We start from the raw sequence: 18,511 nt of genomic DNA on the forward strand, positions 1-18,511 counted from the left end.
CACTGACACACTGGAGAAGACGGGCTGGCTTCCCGTCACTATTACAGAATAATTTATGAAAGCAGATGATCATTTTCGTTTTTTCATAGGGGCCTGAAAATGTGCTTGTCTCAAACATACTTTGTGAGAGCTCAAACACAACACTTTTTCACAATAAAGTTTATTCCCCCCGCTGTACATATAGTTGCAAAGAACTCAAAAGTTAAAAGAATAAACAACCACATGCATTCAGTATAAGAGGTTACCAAAGTTACAATGTGAGCAAATTAGTTAGGTTAGGTCCCCTTTTCAGGTCATAAAGGCCCATGGGGAATGGGGGAGCAAGGGCCACCATTTTGCTGAACCATCCAACACTAGAGGTGGAGGTGATGTGGTCAGGATCACACTCAGGCCAGCCTGTTACCCCCAGAAGGATTAACCCCCAGTACTCATTTGGAAAGCAGGCCGAGTGGACCTGGGAGCCATCTGGAGGGAATTAGAGCAAGCTAAATCACTTGCCCCTACCTGGGATGGAACCTGGGACCTTCCTGTCAAGAGCTAGACACCCTTGCCATCTAAGCTACCACGGCAAGCGAATTAGTACTCCTCTCAATAATATTGTTAAGGTCATTCGAAATTTAAAAGAAAAAAGATACAAAGAGGTTATGCATTATTATGAATTACCAGATAAACACTGTACATACACAACAGTGCAAAATTCACAGTTGTTTATCATTTCTCTTCTATTTTCTATGTGCTTCCTTTGTTTAGCAGAAATGCAATTATTTAGGGATCTTCTATTAATCTTTCATTAATTTTGTCTGAAGCTAGCAGTTAATCCTGATAGATCTGTATTGTGTAGTTCAGAAAGTACCCCTTTAGCTTTATGGATGTGTAAAGAGGAAGGAGTTATGTTAACAATGAGTCCATTGCGATTTGTAAATGCGATGGATTAACAATGGTTCATACTGGCTTCTAAAGTAATTTACTTTGAGTTGTTGTGACCATGTTGTTGGAAAATTCTGATCATTGTGAAGTAAAGGTTATTAAATAACAAGTTTGGCTTCTTCTAAATCAGATAAGATTTTAAAGCCACAGCTGAACTTCTTGTAAATGTAATTAAAGCAGAAATTTTAATAGACATTTGGGAGGAAGGTTATATTCTAATCTCACACTTTTCCGTATATAAATCTCACACCCAGAACTTCCCGTTATGAATCTCTCATACCCCTCCTGCCTCTCAATCTACGCCCCTGCAACAACTCCCTGGCTCAGTCCTCCCAGCACTGAGACTGCCAATTCTCCCCGCCAGGCGAGCTTCGCCAAATACACTCCGCATATCTCCTCTCTCTCGCGCGCATTTTATTAGGATCTAACCAAACTACTGAATAGTAGAAAACAAAACTGGAGACTTGGAGTAAACTGTAGATGGTCAAAGCATACCGTACATGAATTGCAACTCCAGATAATTTACAAGATGTCTGCTGCTTTTGCACAGCAGTGTATATGTAATTAAGTTTTGATTGTTTTGCCACATTCTGACAACTGTGTGATGTTTGAAGTGCTCCAGCCCAGTACTTCTCAATCCTGGTGCTGGCAGACCCCTGTGTCTGCTAGGTTTTGGTCCAGCTGGGCCCTAAATCACCAGTGCTAAGTGCTGCCAGTCACTAATTAATCTGCTTGTTTGTTTAGGTTTTTATTTTTTCATTCAGGTCTTGGCTTCAAAAATACCTCAGGGCAGGGGTTCCTAGTCCTGGGGAACCCCATTGTCTTCTGGTTTTTACTCCATCCCAGCACTTAATCACAAGATAATTTGTGTTAATTTTCTATTTGTGGCCTCTTTGAAACTTGCTTTCAGCTTTTGAAAGGCTACATGTCATTGTGATTGCTGTGGACCCCGTGCTAATGAGTGAGTTTCAGGACTGCCCTCTGACTGTGCAAGAGTCTGATATACTGTACAGTGTTATTCGCACCTGCGTCTGCTCATCATCAATTGCTCGGCTATCGAGAGCTGCATTAAGACATTAGGGCGCATAATGTTCTGTGTGCTGAAGTTATTGGAAATAATGCACTTTATCTAGGATTTTTTAAACCAACAACTGAGTCCAGAAAAATAGTCTAAACCAGCAACAGGTCAATTACAGACAAACATTTGCACTAGTGATTAAGGGTCCAGCTGGAACCAGAGACCACTGCTCTAGTACACATCACTGTGTAAAAGTCTGGTTATACCCACTATACTGTGTATTTACTTCTTCTCTACCATACAGTACTTCAAAATGATCAAGACTAATATTTTCTATTCTAGGGAGTAGGCTCTCAAAACATGTCCTCCATATTTGGTTTTTAAAATTGTCCTTTTTTTTTCCCCCCGGCAAGCTATAAACGGTTACTATACTTGTCAAATCATCAATAAAATAATAGTACTGCCACAGATTCAGGTTCTCTGGGCTTGTGTCCTCGCCGCTCCCACCCCGGTTCATCCCTCACCGCATGGGCGTGAACCCAGGGGTCTCGCCGGTGTAGCGGAGCTCGTTTGGGCACAGTGACGTCAACGCCCTCCCTGCGCGTAGCAGGGACCTCAGCCTCCTGGGCTGGGGGGAGGTCTCCTTTAGCTCACTCGGCTGGTTCCCTGCTGCGTTACACCAGAGACCCAGGTTCACGCCCAGGCGTTGCGGGACGAACCAGCAGCGTAGGGCGGCGAGGGCACGAGCCTGCGCAGAACTGCGACAGTCACACCGGCTGAGCTAAAGAGTACCTTCCTCAGGCTGGGCGGCCAAGATCCCTGTTATGCACACGGGCGTATTCGTTACAGTACAAGCTGTAACGCTTGGGGATTCACATGGGCGCCCTCCCCGCTGCCACATCAGGTCGGCCTCCCACCATCGGGTGAACTCGAACCTGGCCCTCCAGCATCACTCAACAGGGACCCAGCCTCTTAAGCCAAAGGGAAATCTCCCTCTGCGGTCCCTGCCATCCGCAGGGAAGGGCGGTGACGTCACCGCTCTGGTAAGCCGGCTCTCACAAGCAATGGAGGCCGTATGGGTTACAATACCATCTCCGAAACAAGCTTCGTCACATTAATCATCCATTTTCTGGCCTCCCCATGCTGCATCTGAGTCGTGGGGGAGCCCGAGCCTGTCCCAGCAAACAGCAGGTGCGAGGGGGGGTGACACCCTGGACGGGGTGCCAGTCTATTGCAGGGCAGACAGACACAAGCACCCTCACATCAGGGCCAGATGTTTTAGAAGCCGATTAAACCACTTGCATGTTCTGGGACAGTGGGAGAAAACCAGAGCACCAGGAGAAAACCCTCCTGAAGGCAGCAGCCCAGGTCCAAAACTGAACCCAGGGCCCCAGTGCTGTGATAACCACTGCAGCTCCTTGGTCATATCACGTCAGGTACCTGTCTTTTGTATTGTGTACTCTATTCCTTTCATTTACACTTTTTCTACGTAGGAAGGGCGATCAGACTATAACGCACTGTGTCGCAGCGCGCTTGGCTTATTAAAAAGATCCGATTGTTTAATCATTCCTCATTAATTCATCCAGGTGGGGCTGCACATTGGTGGTGGTGGAGGGGAGTCCCCATTACCTGTAAAGCGCTTTGAGTGGAGTGTCCAGAAAAGCGCTATATAAGTGTAAGCAATTATTATTAAATTAATTAATTAATTAATTAATTAATTAATTACTTGTACAACTTAGTATGGACGTTCATAGCTATAAGTCCTATAGAAAATATCACACGCCCCGTATACCGGCAGTGAACTTGCAGCTCATGTACCGTACTCTCACAAAAAGGGACCAGCCCTCCCAGCAACCCACACGGTGTGTTTGACATCCTTCCTGCAGCTCTTTAGCAGAAGGGAGGTACGGCATAGTGACCGGCCGGCGTACCGCGCATACCAGGGGCCTGACGGAGGGAGCTCAGGCTGGGCATTCCCTTCTGCGCGCGCACACCCCTGCAGTGAGTCACGCAGATGACAGGTTGTGGGCAGAGTACCCCCACGCCCACGTGTTTGTATACCCCACTCCCTGGACGACCGCGAGGGCGATAACTGTAAGGGCAGAAATCACGGTAGGCATTCCGCGACCTGGCAGCTTTCGCGGGCTGAGAGCCAAAAATTCCAGGTTTTGTTCCACAATATGGGAGTCGGGGCTCGGACTCTCGTGCATTTTCAGCGGGACCGGACGTTCAGAAATGGATTAAATTAATAATTACAATGCAGGCTGGCTGTGTTGCAAAAGCCCAACGAGTTTCTATAACACTTGGTTTTCCCGGTTCTACAATTATATATTATGTTTTGTAAATATCAGTTACAGGCTTTCAGATATGTAAATAGTTTTAAAAACATAAAAAATTGATATAAACTTTGATAAATGGTAGGATGTATATAGTAAAGTTGGACTTCTTCCTTTTTAATAGACAGTAATGGGTTTTTGCATTGTCAGATATGAGTATTTGCTTACTTCTTTAATTAAGCAAGCAATGCGTCTTATTTTTAAAGGAAAGGGGTTTTATGTGATTCTTAATAGTTATTTTTCATTTTCCTTACAAATAGGAGTTTCAAAACGAGCTCCATAACTGCTGTTCAATATTTTTTTTTTAACACGGTATCTGCAAATGACCTTTTCCACAGTGCCTCCAAAAAGACCGACCATAAATCCGCCCCGTCATTCCCTTACAATATATTAGAGTCTAATCTCTTGTCGCTTTTTATTAAAATGGACCACCAGCATTCAGATCCGTAGTTACCCTGAGCGAGGTTCATTCACTGTATTTCGGTATCCATGTGAACCAGACAAAATGAACAATAACTCAGTAGTAAACATGCTGTCCATGAGTACATTTCCAAGCGGTTTCCTGCGCGATTACGCATCTTGTGTTGTGGGATATATCGGGAACGGAGCTGTCAGAGCTGGGCGCACCCTGACGTAGCACACGCTCTCCAGGGCGTTGTTCTTCTATAATGAGAAACTTTATAACTGCGGCGTTACCTCTGGCATCAAAATACTCGCTGAAGTTTGGGCTGGAGAACTGCTGCAGGACGTTTCTCTCGAGATTCTTTGCTGAATTCTTGCTCTCCTGCTTGGTCTGCTTTGTGCTCGGATCATTTCAAAGTTGCTAGTATTAAGTAAGTTTGATATATTATTTCGCTCTGAATTTTAATCTTTATTTTTTCAACCTTTTCTCGTCTTTTGGAAATATGGAACACTTCAGTCAGGGTTTTTTTCTTTCTGCTTCTTTTGGATGAACTACACTATCGCGTTCCTCCGGGATTATGCTGAAACCTGTGTAGCGTACCCTACTCCTATGTTTTCTTTAAACTAACAGCTGGACAAGATTTAGATTGTTCTAAATTAAAGAATGCGATGTTTTTGTTAAGCAGATTTCTGTAACCAGTTCTAGTTTTCGGTGTGCTTGTATATATAGTTTTTTTTTTAGATTGCTACTATTTTATTCGCTTATTTTCTAACTCTTCTTCAGGATCCCTACAAGATACTAAGTAATCAGATGCATGCTAAAATCCACGTTCAGTTTCTTATAATTTCATTTGGAGTTTTGTGGTGCTAAATAAGAATATACACCATTTGAGTATCTTTAGGCTAACAGTAAACAGCCCTTAACTATTCAAGTATTTGGACGGACCAGGATAATGTTTGATTTTCTTAGTTTGCGTGGACAGGACCGGAGAGAGAAAGCTTTAATTTTGGAGCGCCTGAATACTGGCTTTGTAACCGAGTAACGGTCTGAGTCGCTATAACAGTACCGCTTTGGAATGCTTGGACTGTGATCCAGAAAATGTAGACACAGTAAAAACATTGATCGAATATCAAGCCTTGAGAGAGCTGGAAACCTACATGATATGTTGTCTATAGTTTTATTAACGATAGAAAAGGGGGGAAAATTGAAATAAAATTGTTAAAGAATTTAAAGATTATTTCGCTGTATATCAGTGCTGGTAACTAACCAGCACGACAAACATTATTCATTCTTAATGTTTAATGCGATTTTTACCTTAATTGACGCGTTTTGTTAGAACAACTGTAAGGTCTACATGATGTTGTTTTATACGTATATTCAAAAAAGGTTACATTACTAACTTTTCTATAAAATTATGTGATTCGAACATACGCAATTCAAAAGCTCAGCTTTACTAGAGAAAGTTTTCTTTTTTTTGTCCTCCAACGATCCGAACATTAATTTAAAACGGTAACACACTTGAAAGGGCGCTCCCTACTGTGAAAATTGGCACGGCATTAAGTGCGTGACACACCCATCGCTCTGAGGCGCCTGCAGTAGTAACTGTTGCAGATGCAACTTCATTCACACAGCGGGTTAAAAGTCGTTTTCTCCTTTCCTTAGATCTAACTGAAAAATGCTGCTCCTGTTGCTGGGAATCATCATTTTGCACATTGCTGCTTTGGTGCTTCTATTTGTATCGACCATTGTTAGCGTGAGTATACTGTTAATATAAATATTATCGATTAATTGGTGGATTTAAAAAGACCGTTTTCTTGGTGGAGTCACATTATTGTTGTTGTTCGGTGAAAAGTAAAAACAAACTTCCTTGCGTCATGGTTTCTCTAAGAATGTGTTTAGTGACTTTTTAACAACATTTAAGTTTCAGAAACATGGTGCCTCGTTATTGGAATTGAACGCACAAAGCATTATTTTGCGCGTTTCGGGTTAAAACATAGCATTTATTTTAACCCGAAACACACGCAAAATAATGCTTTGTTGGATAAATTTGATCTTCAATATATTTGTTTTGGGTGTTTGAGTATTTTAGTTAAGAACAGTTTCTATCAAATGCAGAATTACTGAAACAGATGATGTCATTGTCGTTCGCTGCATTCAACATATTAAGCTTTCTTACAGCCTTTGGGATTTTGATTCTGAAAGCCTAAGCAATCTTTGTACGGGAGATGTTGTCCCTTGAAACAAAATTATAATGATGACTACGTTCTTCAGCAAACCTCTGCACTGAAGCTCTGGTCTCAACACTTCATCTGCGCGGTGTGTTCTGTTACAGGCTTGGGCTTATGATGGAAACACGAGTTCTGATCTTTGGTCAAACTGCACTACAACCAATGGAGGGAGTCACTGTGACCAAGCTTTCACAGGGGGTGAGTCAAAATCCACATCTGTTTACTGCTTCACCCTCAACTACCTTTTTCCCCAGTTAGTTTTTGGATTGTGCCTTTTTTTTCTTTTAAATGATTTGACGCATATACTCTTATATGTCTAAAGACATATAGTTCTTATCCCTATCACCTCCACACAATTGCATTTGCTACAAAAGCATTTTGCTCCCGCATTTGAATGTACTTAATTCTCACTTTATTCTCTTGCCTGATTTGTTTTCGTAACTAAATGGATATGCAGAAGGACTTTCCATTTTAGGACCCAGAACTAAAACTAAACAGGTTTAGACTAACAATGTAGGCTAGTATTGAGTACTGAGCTATTTATAATTGTTTAGCTATGGTGTAAAATAACTGTCCCGTTCCCATTGCCTGCTCTCGGAGTAGGAGTGGGTGTGTCCACACTCGGTTTTATTTATATGCTGCCATCTAGGGGCATGAGTGTGAAAAGCGTTATATGCTGCAGGATGAGATGCCACTCTTGCTTTGCACACTCCCTACTGGCTCCATATAAATAGTCCTAGTGGTATTTCCATATTCAGTTCCTCGTGTTTCAAGTTGTGGTTTGAATGTGCCGGCCATTTAAAGTATGTTAAGGCCTGACAGGGTTAGCTCGCAGTAGTCTATTCTGAAGAAGGCTAAAAGACTAGTATCACTTCTGAGAACATACTGTGCCACTATCCCATTCGCACCCAGGTGTCAGATTACAGAATCAGTTGGGCTAATATAATAAGAACGGTAACAGGCAATGGGTGGGTTTAAGGCCGGAGTAACACATTAAAAAGTACTTATGTCACTTCTGCAACTAGACTTTCGGACTAATGAGTAAATGATGGCTTTTCTGCAGCCACAGCTCTGGAGCTGCTTGGTTTCATAGCGACAATAGTGAACTGTTTGCTATGAGTAAGGCAGGGTGTTTCTCGCCCCAAGAAGGCGGAGCAGAACTACACTGCTGATTTAGTGGAAATCTCCATGACACCTCAGCCAATGCCCATTTGCTAGTTCCACCATTATCAACATCATGGTCAATACAGGCTGGTAGACAACATTCTGAATACGTCAATCTGTGGAATGTCAGTTCCGATTACTGTCAGAGCTTTCTTTTATCCTGCTGTATTAGTAAGAACCTGGACCTGACTTATTCATAAATCTCATGGTTGGATAAGTCAAATCGGCTCATGACAAAAGTGGAACAAGGTTGCTTAATAAATCTGTCAAATGTTTGGTCATCACAGGATGGAAGGGTCTGTACTTTTAGTCCAGTTGGCTGCCAGTGCGGTTTGGTGCATTCTGGGAACCTGTTGGCAAATAATGTGAAAGAGCATTTCCAGATAAAAACTTTTATCCAGATAAAGAAATACAATACTAAAGGCAGTCAGCAGCCTCATGTTTTTCACAAGAGCCCACAGAAAGCAGGACATGTAATGACGGAATATTTAAAGACCTTAACTTAAGCTCAGGGTTACAGGGGCTCATTATGATCTAATGCTGGCATGTGCCTCTTTATGAGTGGAGACAAAAAGGCGAACATGCTCAGTATTGTAGAGCTCGGCCACTCCCAGCAAAGACTGTTATCCTTGCCAGAGGATGTACCCATTGTCTGTTCATGAGCAACTATCAGGAGGACCTCAAAATAGAGTAGGGAAGAAGGCTGTGGTTGAAAAGGAAGCAATCCATTGTCTTCTTGTTAAGTCTATTACAGACAAGTCAGGCTGGTTAAATTTAGTACAGGGATGTAGCTGACTGCTCTAGAGAAGACGAGCAATAACAGGGATTTGCGTAAATTAGATGACCACACCTTACATTAGCAAACTCATGCTATGTCCACTGCTATAAACAGGAAGAGACAGGCACTCTGATCAGGTGAACTAGCTTTTATCCTTATTAAAACATATGATTTCCTGTGAAGCCCCTCAAGTCTCTGGGTGATGAAAGGTACCAGTTAAATCTTAAACCACACTGTAGGTTATACACTTATGCTGGCTCAAACTATTCAGTGATTAATCCAGTTGTCTGCATGACAAACTACTTTAAACAATTTTGGCTGGTTTGGTAAGTATGGTACTCATGCTTAGCTAAGTTCCTAAAATGCAAATGTCACTGGCAAACAACCTGAGTCCTTTAAAACAGAGGCACAGTGAGGAATGTACAGCATACATTAAGCAGGGGTAATATACTACAAGGTTTTAACTTAATCATATGTGCCTCTGAGCTTATTTGTGCAGATTGTCAACACGATAAATAGAATGTGAGTTTCAATCAACAGCTGAAGATCAACATGCTAGGTAAAAAAGGAAAAATGTGGAACAGTTATCTTTCATATTGTGTTTAATAATCTGACTTTTTTCTTGGAGAGAAAAATAGTCCGTGGATCTTCTTGAAACATTAGATGATGGATGACTTGATGTTGCTGAGGAGACTGAAAGAGTGGGCAATGAATGAACATCAGCACACAAGGCCCAGCATTTAAATTTCTCTAACCAGCCTAATCTATCATCAGTAAACAAAATGCACTCTTACAGAAAATGACTACAGAACCAATTAAATGAATTTGCTTTAAGGTTGACATTATATGTTTTACATAAGAACAATTAATTTATATCCTGTAAGTTAATATATTTAGCCTTGGTGCAAATCAATTTCATGTTGCAGTTTCAATTATTATTGCAAAAATAACATTTTTAGTAAATTGACATGTGCATCAGTATCACGGGTATTGAACCATTCAACCCAATGCATTGTGTATGGTGCAGCCTTGTTTTCATATGGATTGCTCTTGCAAAACTAACTGGAGGTGCTACAGCACTCTGGGACAAGAATTCCATGGCATGAAGTCTGAGCTAAAATTGGATCGCAGACACAGCTAAACATGAGATGAGATATTTGTCAGAATTGCCCTGTGAGATTTTGAGCTCACTTAAGAAATATAAGCTCATGAGGGCTGCATGGGTAACCCCCATAGCACGAGATTTACTATATCGCCTTCTTTGATGCACATGGATATTTAAGCTATTGAAAGCCAGAGCCTCTTTCTGAAGGGTAAACACTGACATTGCTCTCATTAAAATACTCTGTTTTTTAAAGGGTGTGTTGCACATTATCCTTCACAAGCTTTTCATCTATGTCCAATGTGATAAAAAGTTTCCGCTAGTTTGAGTTCGTTTGTAAGAGATGTAGCTTCCGCCTTTCAGGTATTTGCATTCTGCATTAGGAGCAAAGGAAACTATCTAGTGCTGCTGCACACAATGGAGAGATCAAAGGAATACTCTGGTCTCCTACAGTACCTTTCTGTGCCTCACAAATTTGCACACACAACCCATAATGTGGTATATCCAAATTAATTCTTTTACTCATTTGACCTTTGAAATAATCAGATTAATTATGGGAATACCCATATAGATGAGCATTTAGGGTCTAGAACAGAAAAGGCAAGTGCCCAAACACCTTTTGTCTTCCAGTTACTCTATATGTCTCTATATATTACTCTATATATCAACAGCAGCATTATGAGCCTGTAGGCTGATTGTGTCAGACCTCAAGTTCTAAGACCTACATCCCATTGTGTTGACTATGGACGCTGTGAAGGAGGTGCCATCCTTCATACATTATGCTCAGTCACTTACTTTGTACAGGAGTAAATCATTAATATTTTCTGAAGATGTTTATTATATCATTGTCATCTAGGATGTCAACTTACTGGATAAAGAGAACCGCTGGCCGCTCAGCAGAATCTGAACAATGTGAAATGTATATATTTTAGAGCTATAAATTCTTCTCAGTCTGATATTTTCACCTAGCAATTTTAGTGCATTTCTTTTGAAATAAAGGAAACTCGTCGGCACAAACATCAAAGCTTCCAGAACAAAATCTCAGAACAAATTCTGCAATATTGATATTCATTCCATTACGACAGTTTCCTTAGGAAAGCACTCTCTAAAATTAGATACAGCATTAACCATAATACGCATAGACAGTGTCTCACCCACCATGAAATGTAATAATAATAAATGTAATGGACAGAGGCAGACAGCTTTGACTTTTTCAAAGGTATGGCACACTGCCTGCAGGATACTCAAAACAATTTTATATCAACATATCATAAAAACTTAGTCCAAAGGCATTCGTTTTTTCTTAGATTTACAATATTTGTTTCCTGGCCATCCACCGTTTTTGTGGATGTGAAAGCGAGTGGTTAGAGAGCACAATATTAAGGCTATTTAGGAATCATGTGGCTACTTTGAAAACGGAATGCATGACTACAGTACTCAGCAGAGCCGTTCCATTCACACTACAGCTCCTTCTCCCATGCAGGTCCCCAGTGAGGCCTGTGTGCATGCCCATTTGACTTGGAATACAATTAACAGCTGGATACTTGTCCCTGTGTTGGATACCATCATTTAAAAACTACATGTTTTCATTCCAGCGCAAACACAGTAGCAGGAGTAACGGTTACCGAACTGTAATTTCATCTGAAATCCACACGAGGAGATGCTGCCACACTCACACAAGCCGATAAATTAAAATAAATGACAATAGCAATGGTAGCAATGTAGAAAATCTGATAAGAAAGAACAACTGTCAAATAATGCTCTCTGTGTTATAGAGTATATACATGATCTATGCATCCACTGTATATAATCCCTCCCCCATCAAGGTATTTTCCAAAACATTTTTCAGTGCCATGTGTGTTTGTAAAGTGTTTGTAGGTGAGCGCAACCCAACATTTGCCTCGGGATGACAAAAGTAAAAGTAGTTCACTTTTACTTTATAATCCAGAGACAAATGTTTAACTCTTCTTGTGCGAGTCGGAAAATTCAAGTAAAAAAGCCATGTGTTTTTATTAGTTTCTGTGTGTCGACTTTGATCTGCACCTCTCTTGTGGTGGGGTGACTGGTGCCAGACAAGCCTCTTTTCTAGACCTTAGTGCGTGCTGGGATAATCCTCAGGGAAGACTCTGCCTTGACACTGTTGTCCCTCTTGCCTTTCAGAGTGGATCCAAGCGGTCCAGGCTCTCATGATCCTGTCCATCATCTTCAGCGTCCTGTCCTTGTTTCTCTTCTTCTGCCAGCTCTTCACTCTCCAGAAAGGTGGACGTTTCTTCCTCACTGGAATCTTCCAAATACTTGCAAGTGAGTATTGCTTTATCAGTGGACTTTTGTGCAAAGATGTCGATATGCACAGAATCACTGTTTGATCGAAATCTCAAAAACATCTGTAGTGGATGGTATGATAGTGAATATTACTTCACTGAACTCCTAAAGAAGTGCTTTAATTATTTTGTGGAATGATCTGAATGGATCTTTGCCATAAGAAATGACACTGCAAGAAATTACCTTTGTAAATTTCGGTGGTTACTCAGGAAGAAATGGGACGTGAACACACTACGTCAGGAGGGAGTGGATCAAGGAAGGGCAATATTGTGGTTTCTTTTGTCATACTTCTATAGAAAGAACACGCTAGTCATAAAAATATTATGTTTTAAAAGAATTGCACATGTGAGCAAACCACATGTAAAGAAAGATACATCTATTTAACAATCAAAAGGCAAGTTATGCAAAGAGTCTCAAATATGCTATGTGGAGTGAGAACCTGAGGGTTGTCATTTGTTTAATGAGGCTGGTTAAACCATGGCAGCAGCCAAGCTGAGCTCTTGCCATTTCTTTACTAATGTATTTGAAAAAACTGAGTCTTTTTCGAACCTGTTCAGGTTAGAAGACGGGTTTGCTAACAAAAACTTGTACAGTATATCAAAGATGCCATGCATCTGTGCTCGCCATTCACTTCCACTTCTTTGAAAGTACAAGTACTGTAAGTAAGCGAGCAATTGTTTTTTGTCACCAGTTTATACTTCCTCTTTAAGAACGTCAGTTGAACCTAAGCCAAAAACTGCACAGAGCTCCATCTCAGCAGACAGAGGTAGCTTTGAGCCCATGTGCCTTGCGATAATTGTGCTGGTGTAGGCAGCACAGAGTACTTGGAGTCTAAGTAGAAGTGTGACTGCAGCCTATTGTGCTTTCCCTCCCACCTGACATAGTCAAACGTTTGCGGCGCCCTCTGTCTTTGTACAGCAAGCCCGCAGGGGAAAAATAAAACTGTGAATAGCCCATTACTGGATGTTAGAAAAACCTGTTCCCACGCGTGCTGGGGTTGGCGCAGAGAAACAGAGAGAGTGACTGAAGTGCAAATGTCATCAGTACGGCCTGGTGGGAGGACCTCCACGCTGGGCAGACAAACTGCAGTCAAAGTCTTGACTTCAAGTCACCATAATACAAACCCGGAGGCTTGGAAGTCGTTAAAACCTTTTTTTTTGTGAGATTTAACCAAACACATATATTTCATTCTGAAAGAAAAATCTCCCCGACATCACCTCAGTAGCTGTAGAACAGCTGAACGTTCAGCATGTATGTTGTATTGCGTCAATATGGTCAGTCAAGCAGTCATTTTGCAGCATAGTTTTTTATTATCCTACCCCCCCCAAAACCCCAACTATAACCAGAGATTTGGAATTCAGTCCGTTTTAGAAAACGGTTTTATGCTCTTCTACGTGATCTGCAATGATTTCTCCCTTCTCTTTCGTGCAGGTCTCTTTGTGATGAGTGGAGCAATCATTTACACAGTAAAAAGCACGGAGTGGTTGTCGCAGGCTGCCACATATGGGTTTGCCTATATACTGGCATGGGTGGCATTCCCCTTGGCACTGATCAGTGGATTAATCTACGTCATCTTGAGAAAACGTGAATGAGTTCTCCTTCTAAAGCACCAAGACATCAGTACTACAGCGTCCACAGCCAAATTGAAACGGATACAAGAGATAAAAAACAAAATTACTGTTATAGTTTGAAGATGTATATAGTATCTATGGTTTAAACCTATTTATAACACTTTTTACATACATGTATATAGTATTGTGTTGCTTTGTTGACAATGATTCTCTGTTTGAGCTTTGTTAAGCTAATGAAGTGCCTCCAGAACACTCTTGTCATGGTGAAATAACCACCTTTTTTATTTTTTTTTATCTTTCAACCAACAAACACAACGGAAACCTAAGAGATTTCGGTATTTTAACCAACGCGCATGTATGGATTAGAAGTCTAGAGATGGTTTGTTTTAACTGTGCTCGTTTTAGGGGAAAAAAAGCTACCAACAAAAAAAAAAAAGACTGCTAGAATAAACAATTTAAAAAGTAGCTTGATGACTTTGAAACATTATTTTTCTCTTTGTGATGATAAACCAAAAATAGGTCTTTTCTTAATTTTTTTTGTTGAAAAAATGGTGCTATGTATTCTACCATTCCTATTATTGATAGTCACTTAGCCCTCTCTCAAGAGTCAATTAACACAATTTAAATATTAAAATGAACAGCATTTTAAAAAAGGAATTGACTTCAATGTAATGTACTTGTACCTAACTGCTTCTGTACATAGAGGATTATACTAAATTTTCTTTTTTTAAATAAAAGCATTTAAAGAAAACTATAATGGCTTGACGTGTTAGTGAAGCTAACAGTTCAACAGTATAGCTGGGAATGAACTTTACTGTCATACCGCCTATTCATATTAAAACTAAAATACTAAAAGGTGTTAAAATAATATTATAACCACTTTTATGTCTACAGTAGCATAGGTCATTAAGATGTCTGTTAGAATTTGAGTTTAAAATTCTTCATGTTTGTCGTGCACGCTTGACAAAAATCCTTCCCATCATCCCTTTCACTGGAATGTTGGATGTGTTTGGGAAGGCTAAAAGAACTTAAAACTACAAAGAAATCTGCGTTTTGTTTTTCTTAGTTTTCATTAGAGAGCATGTGTTTATGTGATATTGCTGCTGAGTGAGTTCAATTAGATACTAACCTGTTTCCTGGTTGTCTGCTTATGAAAGGGGCATTATTATGGCTTGACTCTTACCTGTAGCATGATGATTTTAGCAGCTGGGGATGGTGGCAGTGGCTGATAGCTATTCACACTGGGGCTGAGCCATGTGCAGTATTAAGGGATAAGTCGACTCAGCAGAATGCAAAGCACTAGGCTGGCAAGATGGAAAGTATTTCCAGTTTAAGAGCAAAACTTTGAGTACTATTGACCCAGCTGGAAAACAGTTCTCCCACCTCTTAAAATACTTCAATGAAGCCTTTTGCCATTTCCTGTCCTTGCTGTTATAAACACTAAAAACAGAAAGCAAGGCCTGGAGTGATTAACAACTCAGCCTTGTCTCAAACATGGCTCTCAGTGGTTTTACTTGAAGTTTAAATTGAGCATAGTTTTCTCATGCGATGCGTCAACCTGTACTGCAATTTCAGGGCATCAGCCACATTTCACAATAAACCTCCTTAAGGCAAATTGTAAATAGCATTTCATGCAGGATATAGGATATCATGATATTTAAGTGGATATTAAAGTGCAAAAAAAAACATCGTAGTCCTGCAAGGCAAAGGATTTGGTTTGAGTTAAAAATGTAAAATAGCTGTGAAGATTACACAAGATGTGTTTTTAAAACAGAGCAGAATATAATAAGGAGGGGATTTTTGAATATTTTTGAATACTTTTTGAATATTAGTGATACTAGTAGTCACTCCAGTGATGGTAGTTTCCAGACCAATAATGCCTAAATGTATTCAGATGGCATTGGTACAAATAGAGAAGGCAATAATAATAATCACAATGTTGTTATATTTGTTGGTTATTGGATTAACTTAACTTCCTGTTAGCAAAAATGTTTGGCAAAGCAGCAAGTGAACTATGTTTTATCTGCCTTTTTGATATTAAAGATAATACAAATACTAAAACAGCATAGCCATACTGTAAATCTATTGTCTAAGGCAGCCAAGTTCTAAACATTTCTGTTACTAAGTACTCTAGTATTAGATGCTTCTGTTTGGTAAACCACTTTGTTACTTTAAAATGCCACAGACACACATCTGTTGCATCTTTCAACCAAAGCTAAGATTCATGTTACAAGCCTGGTATCACATACCCAGTGATCTCATTACTGGTTTATTTCTGCATGTGGGTTTTATTTCTCTGTGATTGCCAGTAATGTGTAACAGTGAAATTGGGAGGGGGAGGAGGAGGTGGAAATGGAGATGTCTGGAATGGGGTTTTCAGTCCCAATTATTTTACAAGAGTAATAAGACAAAAAAAAAACTTTTAAATTCTGCAAATTCAGCCTAGCCTGAAGTGTCAGTAGGGGTGAGATCTTGGTATTGATTGTCAAAGCAGCTTGTCTTCCCAGTTGTTGCCAAATACTTTGTTTAGTTTTTTTAAAGAGCAAATCATTCTGTAAAGGCAACAATGTACATTGTGTTGCTAACTGGTCTCCCAGCAGTGTGAAAGTGTATTAATGTGATTTCTAACTCTTCTCATCTTATGTAAGGGAGTAGAATATGCTGATTTATTTTTGAGCAATTGAATGTTATAAAGTGTTTGTAACGCTTGTCCTTGGTGACACAAGAAATTTAGTTTGTCCCTGTTCCTTTAATTTGTAACTTCTGTAACCAATCATCATGTTTCTTGTTGCCTGTTAGAGGTGGTGTGAGGGTTGAGAAAACACAGGAAGTCAGTCTGAGGGGATCGAAGGTCTCTGATGAAGTCTGGCATTCTGCTAACATGGTGGGTGGATACAGTCTGAAATATACTTGACATGTTTTGTGTTTTTACATTTAAAAGTAATTCAAATAAAAAAAATATGATTACTACCAAAGACATCCCTGTCATAATTGTGTCATCTGTGTGAAACTTTTAGGGCAATTGTAGGGTTTTTCCTTCAGAAAAAAGGTAGCAACGTGAAAATAGCACAGTGGTTCTTGCAGCCTGCTTTCTGAAAGCTAGTTCTTCTTTACATATGGATTGGTGTGCATTGTTCCAGGTCCACAGTCTTGAAAAAAAGAGAACTATTTTAGGTCTGATAGCCAAATCCGTGAATATACAGCACAGTTCAGTTACACAAGGGTGACTGAATACGTATTACATAGAATGGAGTTATAATCGAACCATCCACTGAGAAAGACCATACATTAGTTTCTCATTAGCTTTTCTTAGAGGTGAATGTCAGAGTGCTACAATGTGCCGCAGGTCTCGGCACAGAACACCCCACGGGCAGCAGCAAAAGCCTACAGTAGGTGCAGGTTACCGGAAAGCAGCACAGTTTATCGATCCGTCTGGCGCGGTGACGCTTGAGCAGTACAGAAATGTGATACCAGCTGAGATCCAACACGTGGGGAGAGTAAGATGTCACCTTACTGTATGTCACCCACTCCACCCCCTAAAATCCACGTTCTCCGCTGTGCTTAATGGCTCTCTCTGGTCTTTCATTTGGCCTTCCTGTCAGAGATACTTTTGTTTAAGCATTTTCAAAGCGATATGAACATTTCAAAGAGGCGTGTGAGAGGCCAGGCTGAGCAGTGTCTCAGCTGCTGCGCTAGAAGGGAAACACTAGTAACGCGCACTACATTCCTAGCGGATCACTGGATCACAGCATAAAACTAACTTCAGTGCTCGTCGTTTTTGTGTTGGGAGTGTAGGGCCGTCCTACAAAAACAATTACTGTGAACAATACGTTGAAGGTTATCCACTTCCAGTTTAAAATACGTGTGAATTTGGAAATCGTTAACCTCAAACCCCCTAGTTGTAACCAGTGGAGAAACGTATCTCTCATCTAAAACAATATAGTGAAACAAAAGTCAATTTAAGAAAAAAAACAAACACAATGAGCCAAATATAAGCGTTCCTGAATCCTGTCTTCGCGTTCTTAGATGACTAAAAATGTTATGTACTATAAACTAGGAATCTACAGTACTAGGAATCTGAGTACAACGTGGTTGAAAAGTAAGGTAAAAGGGAACGAGAATCAAAAGTGAGCAAAACAAAAATCAACGAGGCCCAATCTTGTCATATTGCTAGCAAAAAAAAAAACATTTTACCAGTGCAGAAAAACCTACATATTTTTAAATAATACGAAGCATAATTAACTCTTAGTATTAAGACGAAAATGTGAAACGTCAGCGTAGTTAACGGTTTTCCAAAGGTCAAAAAACGTGCGTACAAAGCACGCAGCTACACGCCTCCAATAATGCTAATCAAGGGCAGTTCTTCCAGTCAGACTGAAATAAACCCTACGTACTCACGCCTACTTCTCCATACATGAAGCAACAGCGCCACATAGCGTTCACAGTCACGAAGACTTATTCAGGTATGTCTAAATTGACCTATAGTATATCAAAGACAACATATCACACAATACAACAAAAATCTTCTTTCCGCTTTTTATTACCTCCTTTTTGAATTTTAAAAGACAAAATGTTTGCATTCATTAAAACTTGAGCAACCCAAAGAGTTTCAGTGCTGCACCGTGGCAAAAAGGGATGATGATCTGTATAATCTTGTTCAGA

At 40.3% G+C, this 18,511-nt stretch overlaps 1 protein-coding gene across 2 annotated transcripts; it reads left to right on the plus strand.

Annotated features, from left to right (window-relative positions):
- Positions 1 to 3,968: 3,968 nt before the first annotated feature.
- On the plus strand, positions 3,969 to 14,600 carry pmp22b (peripheral myelin protein 22b). Of its 2 annotated transcripts, none has more exons than XM_088599970.1 (5): positions 3,969 to 4,057; positions 6,347 to 6,437; positions 7,017 to 7,110; positions 12,117 to 12,257; positions 13,710 to 14,600. In XM_088599970.1, exons 2-5 carry the CDS (start codon positions 6,360 to 6,362, stop codon positions 13,868 to 13,870), a joined length of 474 nt encoding a protein of 157 aa, XP_088456096.1. In that variant the 5' UTR covers positions 3,969 to 4,057; positions 6,347 to 6,359; the 3' UTR covers positions 13,871 to 14,600. The 2 variants fall into 2 exon arrangements, with proteins under 2 accessions (XP_088456096.1, XP_088456095.1); XM_088599969.1 differs by lacking the exon at positions 3,969 to 4,057 and adding an exon at positions 4,950 to 5,114.
- The last annotated feature ends 3,911 nt before the right edge of the window (positions 14,601 to 18,511 follow it).

The sequence above is a fragment of the Lepisosteus platostomus genome, chromosome 11, assembly GCF_059453375.1.
Source record: "Lepisosteus platostomus isolate fLepPlt1 chromosome 11, fLepPlt1.hap1, whole genome shotgun sequence".
NCBI classification, from domain to species: domain Eukaryota; kingdom Metazoa; phylum Chordata; class Actinopteri; order Semionotiformes; family Lepisosteidae; genus Lepisosteus; species Lepisosteus platostomus.